At 41.7% G+C, this 12,656-nt stretch overlaps 1 protein-coding gene across 1 annotated transcript; it reads left to right on the top strand.

Moving 5' to 3' along the window:
• The first annotated feature begins 1,754 nt into the window (after positions 1 to 1,754).
• nop9 (NOP9 nucleolar protein) lies at positions 1,755 to 12,233 on the top strand. Its single transcript, XM_085378205.1, has 12 exons — positions 1,755 to 1,788; positions 3,173 to 3,398; positions 5,540 to 5,776; positions 6,214 to 6,423; positions 8,328 to 8,435; positions 10,492 to 10,633; positions 10,728 to 10,920; positions 11,011 to 11,151; positions 11,325 to 11,444; positions 11,567 to 11,779; positions 11,877 to 11,982; positions 12,079 to 12,233. The coding sequence occupies exons 2-12, from the start codon at positions 3,182 to 3,184 to the stop codon at positions 12,231 to 12,233; spliced, it is 1,842 nt and encodes a 613-aa protein (XP_085234331.1). The 5' UTR covers positions 1,755 to 1,788; positions 3,173 to 3,181.
• Positions 12,234 to 12,656: the final 423 nt, after the last annotated feature.

Below are 12,656 nucleotides of genomic sequence, written 5' to 3'. Positions count from 1 at the left end.
TACAACACATGGAAGGAGAACAGGACTGGTACTGATTGGCTCGATAGAAAGATCGAGCTGTATCAAAGGTAGAAATACACTAAAAAGTGAAGAGAGTGTGTTAGGAAAAATGTGCTTTGAATAAATGAAGAAAACGAGAGAGACAGAAGTTCAGAGGATTAATAAGGAGGAAGAGAGGGTAGCTGTGAAGAGGATGAAGAGTGGAAAGGCGGGTGGTCCAGATGTCATGGAGATGCCTCAGAGAGAGGACATTTGAACAGAATTTAACACAGTTCTGGAGCGTGAGGGGATGCCTGAGAAATGCAGAAGAAGTGAAGTGGCATTGATTTTCAAGAACAAAGGTCCAGAGCTGTAGTAACTACAGAGGGATAACGTTGATGAGTCAAACCGTGAAGCTACGCTGTTGAAGCTAGGTTAAGGGGAGAGGTGATGATCAGCGAGCAGCAGTGTTGATGAAGAAGTATAGAGAAGTTCACAAGTTACACTGTTTCATTGTGGATCTAGAGAAATGTGATAGGATGTCAACAGGAAGGAACTGTGGAACTGAGGAAGTCAGGAGGGGTAGATTGGTAAGTGAGGATGGAGACTTTGGGATGATGAAGACGAAGCTGACAGGCAGGAGGAAAACAGGAACACCGCAGAGAAGGTTCACGGAGGGTTCATGCAGAGGGTTGGTGTGACGGAAGAGGAAGCTGGGGATAGAGTGAGATGGAGACAGATGACAAAATCTTAACTTACATCACCTCTGATTCATTTAATTGTGCAACATTTACTGTAGCCACGGATATGTCATTTTTTGTAGTTTCAGATGAGTGGGCTTTTGTTTTTCCGTTACACTACGGTCAAGTCCCAGCAGAAATCCAGAATGTTCTGCCCTGAGCAATAAAACCACTAACCCATGAACAAACAGTTATTAGGAAACAATGCCCCCACCCAAATGCAAAAAAGGTGGGATGCAGTAAAACTGCATTTTGACTGATTTGGTTAGAGCTCTCTCTTCACTTGTGGAATGTATCTATTAACCTTGAAATAACCATGTGTTGATGATAACTGTGATATTAAGAAAAAAAAGGTACTATGTTGATTTTGTCCTTTATTTTATTTTTATTTTATTTTATGCCTTTAGGCAAACCTTTTCAGTAGCTCTTGTAACACATTTGAGCTCAATCTGCCCAAAAAATACATTTTTGTTTTTATTTTTAAATCAACGTCATATCATTTTTGTGTAATTATGACGCCAAATTGTGATATTATGGCATTGCTACCATGAAAAAAGCACGTTTTTTGTTTGAGAATTATAAGGTTTAATTTGATAACCTTGCTGCCAGTTAAAAATCCCAAGAACATTAAAAGTGGCTTCCTATTTTATGCCCAACGAGACTGTTCTGTTTTGTGGGTTGGGATGGTGTAAGATGTCGACATTTGATTATCACAGGTTTTTTTTTTAATTGACTCATATGCCTGTTGGGCACACCTCTGAACCCCCATCGAGAGGTCGTCCCGAATCAGCCTTTCAGGAAAGTAGCTATGCTGCCCTCTGCTGGTGTCAACCAATAAGGACATTGAAGAAAAGACAGCGACGTGCTAGTTACGGTAAATACAACCAGTTTTTATTTAGGCTACATAAATAAAGCCTTTTCGAGCATGGTGAACTATTTATTTATGTATTTGTTTATTTCTTTATCCATTCATTAATCTTTAAGGAAACTGTAATAATATTTGTCCGCGTGCTGTTACGTCATCATCACGCGTCAACGGCACAGTGCTTCTGTCTGACTTCTCTCACACGTGAGTAAAACGTTGCTTTACAGAAACGATATTAATATACACATTTTTCCGCAGAGTAACTTAGCAGTGTGGTTTAGTCATTCTTTAACATTTTGGGAAACCATCGGTTTTTTTTATTTTGGCAACGTTTTCGAGAGTTTGTGTTGTTGTTTGGAGTGCAGCACGTTAGCATGGACAGTCCCTGTGCCTGTTTGCATGTTTTAGTCGAACTCCTTCTAAAATAATGACAGCTTTATTTGTAGCCACTTTAACATTATGCCAATATTACCTTTTACCTGTAACAGCTTTTTAAAGTACAATCTTGATCCGTATATGTTGCTAGGAAAGTGCAAAATAGGTGCAGCTATTTATTGAAACTTGCAAATATGCACGGAAAGAGAGTATATAGAGCAAAAAAACAGTGTGTGCAATGCTAATGGGTTTGAAAGTCAGTATTTGGTATTCTTTATTCCAGCCTGGACCCTGTTAGGCAAGCTCCCTTCTCTCCTTACTTCCTTCTGATATGCTGACAACGATTTGAACCAAACATTTTTATTAATCACTCCAAAAGTCCTGTTCCTGCTGATCTTTAGTCCCATTCTTGAGTAATATGGTATTCCTCAGTCTGTTCTCCCTGTTTCCCTTCCTTAAGATTTTTTTTTCTAGCCACTCTTTCACTGAAACCATTTCCGATGAGGCTTCAGCATAATCATCATCCATCTCTCAGGTTCTTTGCATAAGTGTTCTTTCCGATTTCTGAAAGACATGACTTTCAGATACTGTTAGCTTGCTGTAGGTAGCTTTTTAGACCTCCCAATGCTTCTTTTGTCCTTAAAATGTTCCCTAAATAGTTTTTTATTAGATTTTCTTCGGAGAATCACTTGTTTTTTCTTTGGAAATCACCTTTTCGCCGCACAGATACCATTTTATGCTGGTCAAATTGCGTTATCTTTAGCAACTGATAACAAAATGTAACCAGTGTAAAACTGATTCTCTGCTAAGTTGTCTTTTATGTTTAGACACAGCGTTGGTTCAACCCTTAAGTTAGGTATTTTTTGTTTTGTTTTTAATGCTTGAATAACTCTGAAAATGGTGAGGTATGAGGACAAATGATTACATAAGCAGCCAGTGTCCAAAGAAAACTTTGGAAGACCTTCAAAGAGCCTGAAGCCCAAAGAGCCTTCGCTCAAGAGCTCTTTAGAAATCACAAGAACATCTGGGTCTGTGGAAGCAAAATATAAAGAAATGAGGGTTTGATCAAGTACTATATATCTATTGAAGTATAATAATCTGTCTTACTGGTAGCAAACATGCAGCAGTGTAATGAGATATGTTATGTAGTTAATTGGTTCAAATCTGCTTTAGAAACTAGCTTTATATTTCACTTGTATCCTCGTGGTTAAAGGTTCAAGATATGCTGTCAAAAGCAGAAGACAAGAAGCCACAGAAAGGGGGAGGAAAGAAGAGGAGGCATCCCGGAGAAGATGGAGGAGGAGAGAGGAAGAGGAGAGAAAGTCCAAAAGGAGAGAAGGGTCAGGGTGGCAAGAAGCGCTTGGACGCCCTCAGTGTGGGCTATTTCCGCCGTGTCGGAGAAAGGCTCAGTGAAGGCTTTGAAGATGATGAGGAGAGAGGTGAGAAAGGTCTTTTTTTCTGGGGATCTGAGTAAAGCACAGGACTGGAACTTTAAATAAGGGGTGCAGCAGAAGGTCACATTACACAGCACCATGTGCAGCCATGATTCATGAACTTTATCTTTTGAACTTGGCTGCCATAGGGAACAGAAAATCACAGACTAGTGATATGTGGAGCATCCTCTGCCGGCTTTGCTTGGATGAGGTCTGCTGAAGCAGACTTAGACTGTAGAGAAGAAACACATAAGCTGACAATTCATTAAATGCATTTTTTTCCAAGGTGTACATTTACTTATTCCATCTTCATAAATCGAATCATTTTTTCACATTTCTTGAACTGCGGGATATTGATCTGGTCGGTCAAGTATCAGAGGGGGCTGTTAATCAGTTTCAGCTGCTTTGGTGTTAATGGCATTAACAACAGGTGCACTAGAGGGGAAACAATGAGACAAGCCCCGAAACAGGAATGTCTGTACAGGTGACATTTTTCACTAGTTTTGCTTTTGGCTAGGGTCAGGTAACATGAGGTGATACATGGGCCCTACAGAGGTTGCACAGGTAGCCCAACTCCTACAGGATGTCACATCAATACGTACCATTGCCAGAAGGTTTGCTGTGTCTCCCAGCACAGTCTCAGGAGCATGGAGTAGATTTCATGCGACAGGCAGTTACTCTAGGAGACAGGGCCATAGAAGGTCCTTAAACTATCAGCAGGACCGATACCTGCTTCTTTGTGCAAGGAGGAACAGGTTGAGCACTGCCAGAGCTACAAAATGTAATTAATTATTTTTTTGAGCTGTTTATGTATAGTAGATTGAATATTTGTGAGTTTTGAGCACAGCACATAATCTGTGCACTGTACATACATCAGTTTGGCTGCTTTTCCCTTCAAGGTTGTGTCCTTAAAGTGGCGTCAGCATTCATGCTACATTTACGCTGGCTCACTTCTCGGAAGTTTTTTTAACCACTTCTACTTAAATTTTTTTTGGAGAAGAGGTTCAGGTTACAGGGAGCCAAATCTTTGTGTAAGTACTATCTTGGCTGGCCCAAAACCTCCTGTGTTTCCAGTGTACTCTTTACTCAGGATGGCACGCACCTCGACTGTTTATGCCAAATGTCCTGTCTCAGAATGTCACAGCCGAACTCCTCTGAACTCTGCTCCTCGCCACATTAGTTTGCTTTTTATTGGTTGATCTCACCTGGTTTATATCACCAGGATGTCCAAAAGAGGATAACAGGAAGTTGAGCCCCACGTGGAGCAAGAACAACTAAAGACAGCTCAAACTCCCCCGATTCACGATACACTGGTGCCATGAATCAGGGCCCAAAACAAGAGAGGTTTGATTATTTAAATAACAAACTAGAAGATAATTGGTGGTGGGTTCAATAAGTTAATTAAATGTGTTTTCACACAAAGCTTGGTCCAGACTGTGAAGGTCGCTCAGAAGCTGTGTTCTTGTGCTTTCTGACTGATTAATTTCTGCATTCCCACAAACGACCATCTGTTGGAGGAATTAGCTGACCACCATCAGTGCGAACATCTTCAGCTCTGCTCTGCCACAGAGCCGATGGTGAATGCGACACATAAATCACCTCCAGCCTTTCCAGTTGCTTATGTAGCGAAGCAGATGGCAGGTTTATTTACTAGCATTAGATCTGCTGTCACGTGTATATAATGAAGAAAAAGAGGAGAAAGAAGAGAGAAGCCTGAATTGAAAAATGGTTTCAATCTGTGATTGATCGCCCTGTCCGTTTTATTTATTTATTTTAATCTCTATTTAATACAGTACCCACCACTACTTCATACCAAAGATGCCCACTCTGTTTTATGCTAATTAATTCATTGTGTTGACAAGTGATGTGTTAGTACGCAAAGTTGGTACTTTGTGTGTTTCTGGAGCAAAATCCTCCATTAAGTAATTGCTTTAAGAAAAACTGCCTGGAGCTGGATATAACCGTCTCTTGCACTGACCTCGACTTATTCACGTCATGCACTGATCTTAAATGACTGCTCATTGCACGTCCATTGCATCATTTTACCTTAAACATAACAAACAGCTTCCTCTCCCTCCTTCCATTATATTTCTGCTTTTAACTCCAGCAGCTTTCTTCTCTGTTTATACTCACCCCGTCTTTCACAGAGATGTTTGTGGAGAATGTCCTCACAGAAGTAAAAGGTAAAGCGGCCTTGGTGGCGACAGATCGGACCGGAAGCATCACTCTGCAGCGGCTGCTCCCGCTGTCCAGCCCCCAGCAGGTCGGGGAGGTGCTGGCTGAACTGGGTGGAGAATCGGGCTCAGAGTTTAAGGCGGTTTCTTGTGACCGGTGTGGAGGCCATGTTGTGGAGAGCGCAGTCAGACAGATGTCCAGGTGGATGGGTAAGTTCACACAAGTGTAAGTTTGCTTTACAAGTGAAATATCAATTCAGCTTCAGTTTAGTTTTATTTACACAGCTGTAAATTACAAAATCATTAACTTCAAAGTGATTATATGGTAAGGTACCTACAATAATTCAGAGAAACCCCATCAATCAGATGACCCCCTATGAGTGAGCACTACTTTACTTTACTTTACTTTAAAAACTCTTTTTTTAAAGGGAAAAACCTCCAGTCAAACCAGGCTAAGGGAGGGTCGGCCATTTCCAGTGATCGGTTGGGAGTGAGGCGAGGGGGGGAGGGAAATGAACTGTGGAAGCTGGAAGAAGGATAAGAGTGATAAGAAGGGAAAACATTCCCATTTTCTACTGTGACAGAGAACAGCTGCGGTTGAGAAAATCGCACCAACCTAACTCCTGGTAGGACTCTGTCCTTTTTAGAGTCTTCAGAGAAGGAATCCTCTCCGCCCACAGAGGAGGAGGGAGAAGAAAGCTGTGGCCTGTTGGAGGCTCAGGTGTTGTCTTTCAGTCAGGTGGTGAGGGACAACGCTGCCGAGTTCATCAGACATGTTCACGGCTCACACGTGGTCCGCACGCTTTTACACGTGCTGGGAGGCTGCCTCGGACCACCTCGCACCGAAACCCGTCCAGGTAAATGCACGCAGACACACACTCACGCTGGTATGAAAAAAATGACGATTTTTAGTGGATACTTTTTCCCATTTAATTAGTTAAACAAAACACTCAAAACAACTACCCCTGAGGGTTATAGTTGTAGGGCGTCGTATTGAAAAAAATAAAAAGTGTGTTGCACTACTCTCTCTCTGCTCGTTCATGTCATATATTACACTTGATTTGGTTTCTTGAATATATTTTTTTAAGGTCAACTTTGATCTTGGGTGCAAACAGTGAAGGTCTGGATCAAATCCTTAGCCAACCTAGGTGCTCACGCCCCCTCATTGCTGTCTATTTCCATAAAAAACTGTGGGTAATATAAAATCTTTGCTGCTTTTCACACTTGGTGTGACCTTGACCTTGAGCTGATTTTCACAAAATTGAATCAGCTCGAGCTGTTATTGGTACCAACCATCACACAAACTTCAATACAAGAGCAGTAAATTTAGGTCAAAGTAATGAGTGATGTCACAAACTAACCACCTCCTATCATCAGTTTAAATTTGCTCTTTACATAAATACATTTATATGCATATGGAACTGTACCTACTGCAGCCCACCCGCAGTACATTAACGGCCTACCGTGGGGCTCCAGCCCTCACTTTGGGAATCCCTGTACTAAAATATGCAGCAACAGAGAACCGTGTGTGGTTGTTAGACCTCCAACAATGAGAAGCAACTTTATGCTGTTTTCTGAGCAGTTTTTGAGTTCCACAGCAGGATGCTCCTGTCTTTTTTTCAGGCCATGTTAAGTGGGAAAACAAACAAGCCGAAAAATATAAATGACTAAACTAACCGAGCACTCAAAGCACTTTTTATTATTCACCCTGTTAAACGCACATTTGTACAAGCGCTTTTTTCTGTGCCTAAACACCTTTTCTTAACATTCACACACACTCACCCTCCAGCGGATATGCATGCAGACTGGAGGAGCCAGAGATCAAACCGGATCAGATATTCTGGATAATCCTCTGGTCTGACTTCTAGATCATAATGATCATAATTTAGAAACAGGACTTCGTGTTTAAGATGTTCACATATGTCCTGCCAAAGGCCTGTTTTCCCATAGATTCTATAGAAACAGTCTTTTTGTAACCCAGGTACCCCTGTTAGCCAATAAAAGAATGGAGATTGAAAGCACTTAGCTGTTGGTAGGATTGTGTTTTCAGGCCTGGAAGCTACATCCATTATTTCACCCATAGATGAGTAGAATAAGCCGGCATCCATGTTTTTTTGGGGTTTTTTTGTGATCTTTACGTTTTGTCCAATTAGCAGCACATAAAGTATGCGGAGTTAACCTCTAGATGTTCCACTTTGCAAGATACCCATGCAGGCACAGGCTGTTATCACTGTAATCCGCTGACACCAAAGAACACGTGAAATACGATTATTCTCTGCCAGGTTCTGTAGCGATCCAGCTTGCTTTATTTGTTAGCTTTAGAGATAATGAGATCCCCAGGAAGCACAAGTCAAAAAGAATCTAAATACACATGCATAATGCGTGTATGCTAAGAGCTGACTGAGTTATGACTCAGAGAAAAAGTGCAAATTATGATACAAATTGCAGCAATTGGCTGAGAAGGCATGTAGAGTAGCTTAATTGGCAACACTGGCACTAGCTGACATTTGCTATACAGAGAAAGAGCTTTCGGTTCACCCTACGAAAAAAAAGCAATTTCTCCCATTTGGCCCGATGTCTCACTTCAGTTTCTTTTTCTGCAAGATGTAACAGAAGAAAAATACAGCTCTTGATCTGCTGGCTTTGTCAGTGCGCTTTTCTTTTGAGACTATGTCAGGCCCTTTATGCCAAGAGGTATATTCTTCTTCTTCTTCTTCTTCTTCTTCGTGTTTTCTCTGTTCATATTCTTGTTTTTAACCAGGAGGAAAAGAGCGAAGCATCCCTCCTCAGCTGACAGACTTTGAGATTCCCACTTCCTTCTGGTACGAGCTTAAAGATCTTACAGAGACCTTGATGGAAAACATTAATTGTAAGTCATCTTTCATAAAATAATTGGTGGTTTTATTATTATGTTGGAATTTAACTGTTGTTGTATGATAGATGTTTTAAGTAGGTCATTAAAAAAAGAAAGCAGCAGTGTTGCCTCCCTCTTCCTGTGCTCTCCTGACTCTTGTAACATTTTTCTGGGAATCTGAAAACCATAGAAGCTGTTTTTGAATGCAGGCGAGGATTCGGAGTAAAGTCAAAGGGGAATTGCCTAAAGGCAGTCTTGAACAGAACGCTGACCAGCATGTGTTTAGAATTTATGTGCTCAATTCAAATTCTTGCAGTCGTAATATCAAAACAAAATGAAATGGGCAGTAAATAAAGTGAGGGCAAATGCACACGCTGCAGAGAAGCCTAAGTGGCTTTTAGTAGAGCTCTGTGTCAGAAAGAAATGCTGTTTAGTCCACAGTTTTTCCATTAGTTAACGTGCACACACACACACACACACACACAGTCTCTGATTGAAACTATAGGCTTTAAACTGTAAGCCATTAATCTGACAGAGCAATGGTGGAATCTGGCACAGCAGACGCAGTTTAGCAGGCCTTGTAACATAAATTGTATTAAAATGAGATATTAAATGCAGTGTGGCTCCAATGCACGTTCAGTTTTCTGCATTTGGTGAATTTAAATTTTTTTTTTATGTCAGTGTGAGTTGAGTGATCAGAATTTTTTATTTGTCTATAATTTGAGGGAATAGAGTTGCAGTCGAAAGTTTGAACACATATTCACAATTTTCTGTCATTTATTTCACAATTTTCTGTCATTTGGCAAAAAACCCAAAGGTGGATAATTAAACATAACATGTATGGAATTGTGTAGTAAACATTATGTGTAACTTCCTTTAGACTTCAGCATTTCCCTTTAAATGTATTTCCTATGTTCCAGCTATCATACCAGGCTAACAAATATAGCTGGTGTCAACAAATACAACATCTATAATGGCTAAACAATAAAAACATAAACTATAGCTCAGTGCAAAATGACATTTATGTATGTCCCGAAAATCTGGGAAGGGTTATAAGGCCATTTCCAAGCAATTTAGAGTCCATCGCTCTGCAGGGAGAAGGATTATTCACAAGTGGAAAACATTCAAGGCATTCTTCCCAGGAGAGGATTCCCAGCAAATTCACCCCAAGTTTAGACTGCAATGCTCAAAGGAACTGCGAAAAAACAAAACGGACAACAAAACCCAGGAGCTACATTTCAGACACGACAGGCCACAGTTAAGATGTTAAATGTTAACATTCATGAGTGCACAGGTAGAAAAAGACTGAACAAGTACGGCTTGTTTGGAAGGATTGCCAAGACACAAAGCCTGTTAAAAGAACAGGAGGTGCCCACCAGGAGTGTTTTTTTTTTTCTTTCTTTTGCAGCCTGCAGCTTTTTTTAAATCTGCAGTTCTTCGAATGACCACTTGAGGCTGTACCCAGCTGTGGATTCAATCCATCCTTTCTTTTCCAGGATAATTGCTTAATAGCTGCGATTAAATAAACCCTCCTACATTAATTAAATTAGTCTGGTACAAAAAAGCAATTTTATTTTCTAATTCTTCTCCTTCATAACTGTATGGAATTAGGTTTATTCTTATTCATTCATTTACCCATTGGGATATTTTAAAGAGAAATTATGAAAAAACTTCAGATGAGTGCTTGCTTCCAATTTCTTTTGACTGGTACTATTTCTTTAAAAATGTGGCCTCGATCACATTTTGCAGTTGTAGTGAAAGAAGAGTGTTTCAGTCTTATGATGGTCTCTCCTCTGGGTGGACCTACTTGTGGAAATGCTGCAAACATGCAACAGTGAATATTGTGTATTTTGTTAAGGCCGTTAGTACATAACACCTGCTTGTGTATGCAGTTTTACTCTTGTACTGCTGGTGGCAGTCACGCACTTGCAAAGACAGGGAAGACTACTACTACACAGTATTAAAGTATTCACACACAGTGTGTTTCAGTGTGGAAGCATCTTTTGTTTTGTTCATGATAGGGCACCTTTGTACTGGCAGGAAGTCTCAACGGTGCTTCTTCTCTTTGTAGTAAGTGTGACTGACGCTGTTGCCAGCGCAGTGTTCCAGACCATGCTGACTGTGTGTCACAGAAAACGGCCCAAACTCTGCAAACAGCTCCTCCGGCGCATCATGGAATACCTGACGAGTCGCAGCGCTGCTCCTGGAGTTAGGTAAGAGGCCAAAGTTTGCGTTTGTGAACCACTGAGTGTTTTTTCTTTCTTTATTTTAAGAATGTTGTGTTGTGTGACTTTTATTTCCCCATAGTCCGCTTCTAGTCTTTCTGAAGGACCAGGCCTCCAGTCGCCTCATAGAGACCATCATACAGCTGTCCCACAAGCCACTTCTCCGCGGGCTCTACAAGAACCATCTCAAGGGCCAGCTGGTTGACCTCGCCCTCCATCCCATCGCCAACTTTCCCATCCAGAGGCTAACAGCAGCATCTGCCAAATACAAACTGGTAGGTCACACCTTGTGATTGAGAACGTGGGAGGGGTGATTTGCTGGAAATTTTCTCACCGGCTTCCTGGTGTCGTTCCTTTTTCCACAGTTCCTGAGAATATTTGATGAGCTGGTCCAGGGAGTGGAGGCAATCTTGGCCGCAGGTCACATGGGTGTGATAGTTCAGCTGGCAGAGAGCTGCGCAGAAAGTGAAGAGAGGCAGGACGAGATGATGCAATGCCTCCTCAATGTAAGCTTAAAAGAGGGTTTGTTGTTGAAGTGCAGGCCCACGTGGGCCCTGAGTGATTAGAACAACCTTTTTTTTCATTTATCCCTGTGTTATGATTGGTGTTGATGGAGCATAACAACTACTTCATGTTTGATTTGTGGATAATGAAGCCCTGTCGATGTGTTGCCTCCCAGGCTTTCCACTGCGCTGAGCCTGGCTCTAGACACGTCGCCTGCCTCCCTCTCTTCATGTCTCTGCTCACCTATGAGGTGTACTATCACTCTGACACCGCAGAGGGCAACATAAGCACGGAGGTAAACTGCTGGGAGGAAAAACATTTGTTTGATTGTAATTGTAGTGTTGGCGTTTCAGCTGGACTAACAGTGCAGCGCTTCACCAAAATACATGTTTCATCAGTTGTCAGGGTTTTTTCTAGATCCCACTGACCTCCATATGTTACCACGGATCCCGGCTGGTCCAGGCACTGGCTAAATTCAAGGAGCGCTCACTCCTCCTCAGCAGCCTGCGCACTCTGAGCCCTTCGGACCTGCTCAGTATGGCTACTGACCCCGCAGGCAGCCACGTCCTCCAGGCCCTAATCACCACATCCAGTGACAAGGGCAGGGGGAAGATCCTAAAGAGACTTGAGGTACGTGATACTTACAGAAAGCAAAATTACTTCAAGTATTACATGTGTAAGTTTTAATGATCATTCTCTTTCCGTATCACGCTCTTTGTTGTTTCAGGGTCAGTACGTCCAGATGGCCTGCTCCAGGTTGGGCAGCCGGGTACTCGAAGCCGTGTGGAACAGCTCTTCAGTCGGTCAGAGGCAAAGTATCGCACAGGAACTAGGTAATAATGACAAACATTCTCTCTCAGAATCCCACTTTTCCTGTGACTCACTTCCCTATTCATGACTTCTGTTCCTGTCTCTCCTCCCCTTCTCAGTTCCAAGTGAAAGCCAGCTGAGGGCAGATCAGTTTGCTCGTCACGTGTGGGCCAAATTTGCTCTCTCCCACTTTGCACACAGAAGAGCCCACTGGCAGGAAATTCAGACGGGCGAGTCCAAGAAGCGGAAGCTTTTCAGTGACATTCTTGAATGACAAGTGCATATTTGTGAAGAATTGTTTTGTTGTGATTTTATTTTTGATGTAAATAAAAAAAAAATCTGAAAATATCTGTGTGTGTGCTGAATTAAAGTTTAGTTTTACCCAATGTATGCTATGGATTGTATGAATCAGCCTGACCTGTAGGGGGCACTGTAGGAACATGTATCATTTTAGACTTCATCCCATGGATGAGGTCTTCAGTTAACTAGAGCAACATTAGTTTAAATGTGTGAGCACGCAAGGCCCTTTTTAACATATTTTTAGTGTGTTGCTGAATAGTTACTGAATCCCCCTTATTTACACATTAACTAGGCACACACATAATAAACATGTAAAAGGGGTTTTGTTAGATTGGGGATGTAACAAAGAAAAGGAGTCAGATTCAAAGCATTTGTTAAAAAGCACCACCACCCACCA

This window comes from Diplotaxodon limnothrissa, linkage group LG18, assembly GCF_057381915.1.
Source record: "Diplotaxodon limnothrissa isolate DT_005_m linkage group LG18, D_limnothrissa_male_GT1.1, whole genome shotgun sequence".
NCBI classification, from domain to species: Eukaryota; Metazoa; Chordata; class Actinopteri; order Cichliformes; family Cichlidae; genus Diplotaxodon; species Diplotaxodon limnothrissa.
Note: the sequence above shows the minus strand (reverse complement) of the source record. Positions and strands in the feature narration are given on the sequence as shown.

Excerpts from the sequence above, each read along its gene's own strand:
- nop9 (XM_085378205.1), top strand. The coding sequence starts at position 3,182 with ATGCTGTCAAAAGCAGAAGACAAGAAGCCACAGAAAGGGGGAGGAAAG. Across the intron at positions 11,780-11,876 it reads AGATCCTAAAGAGACTTGAG|GGTCAGTACGTCCAGATGGC; the intron begins GTACGTGATACT and ends TTGTTGTTTCAG. Across the intron at positions 11,983-12,078 it reads AAGTATCGCACAGGAACTAG|TTCCAAGTGAAAGCCAGCTG; the intron begins GTAATAATGACA and ends TCCCCTTCTCAG.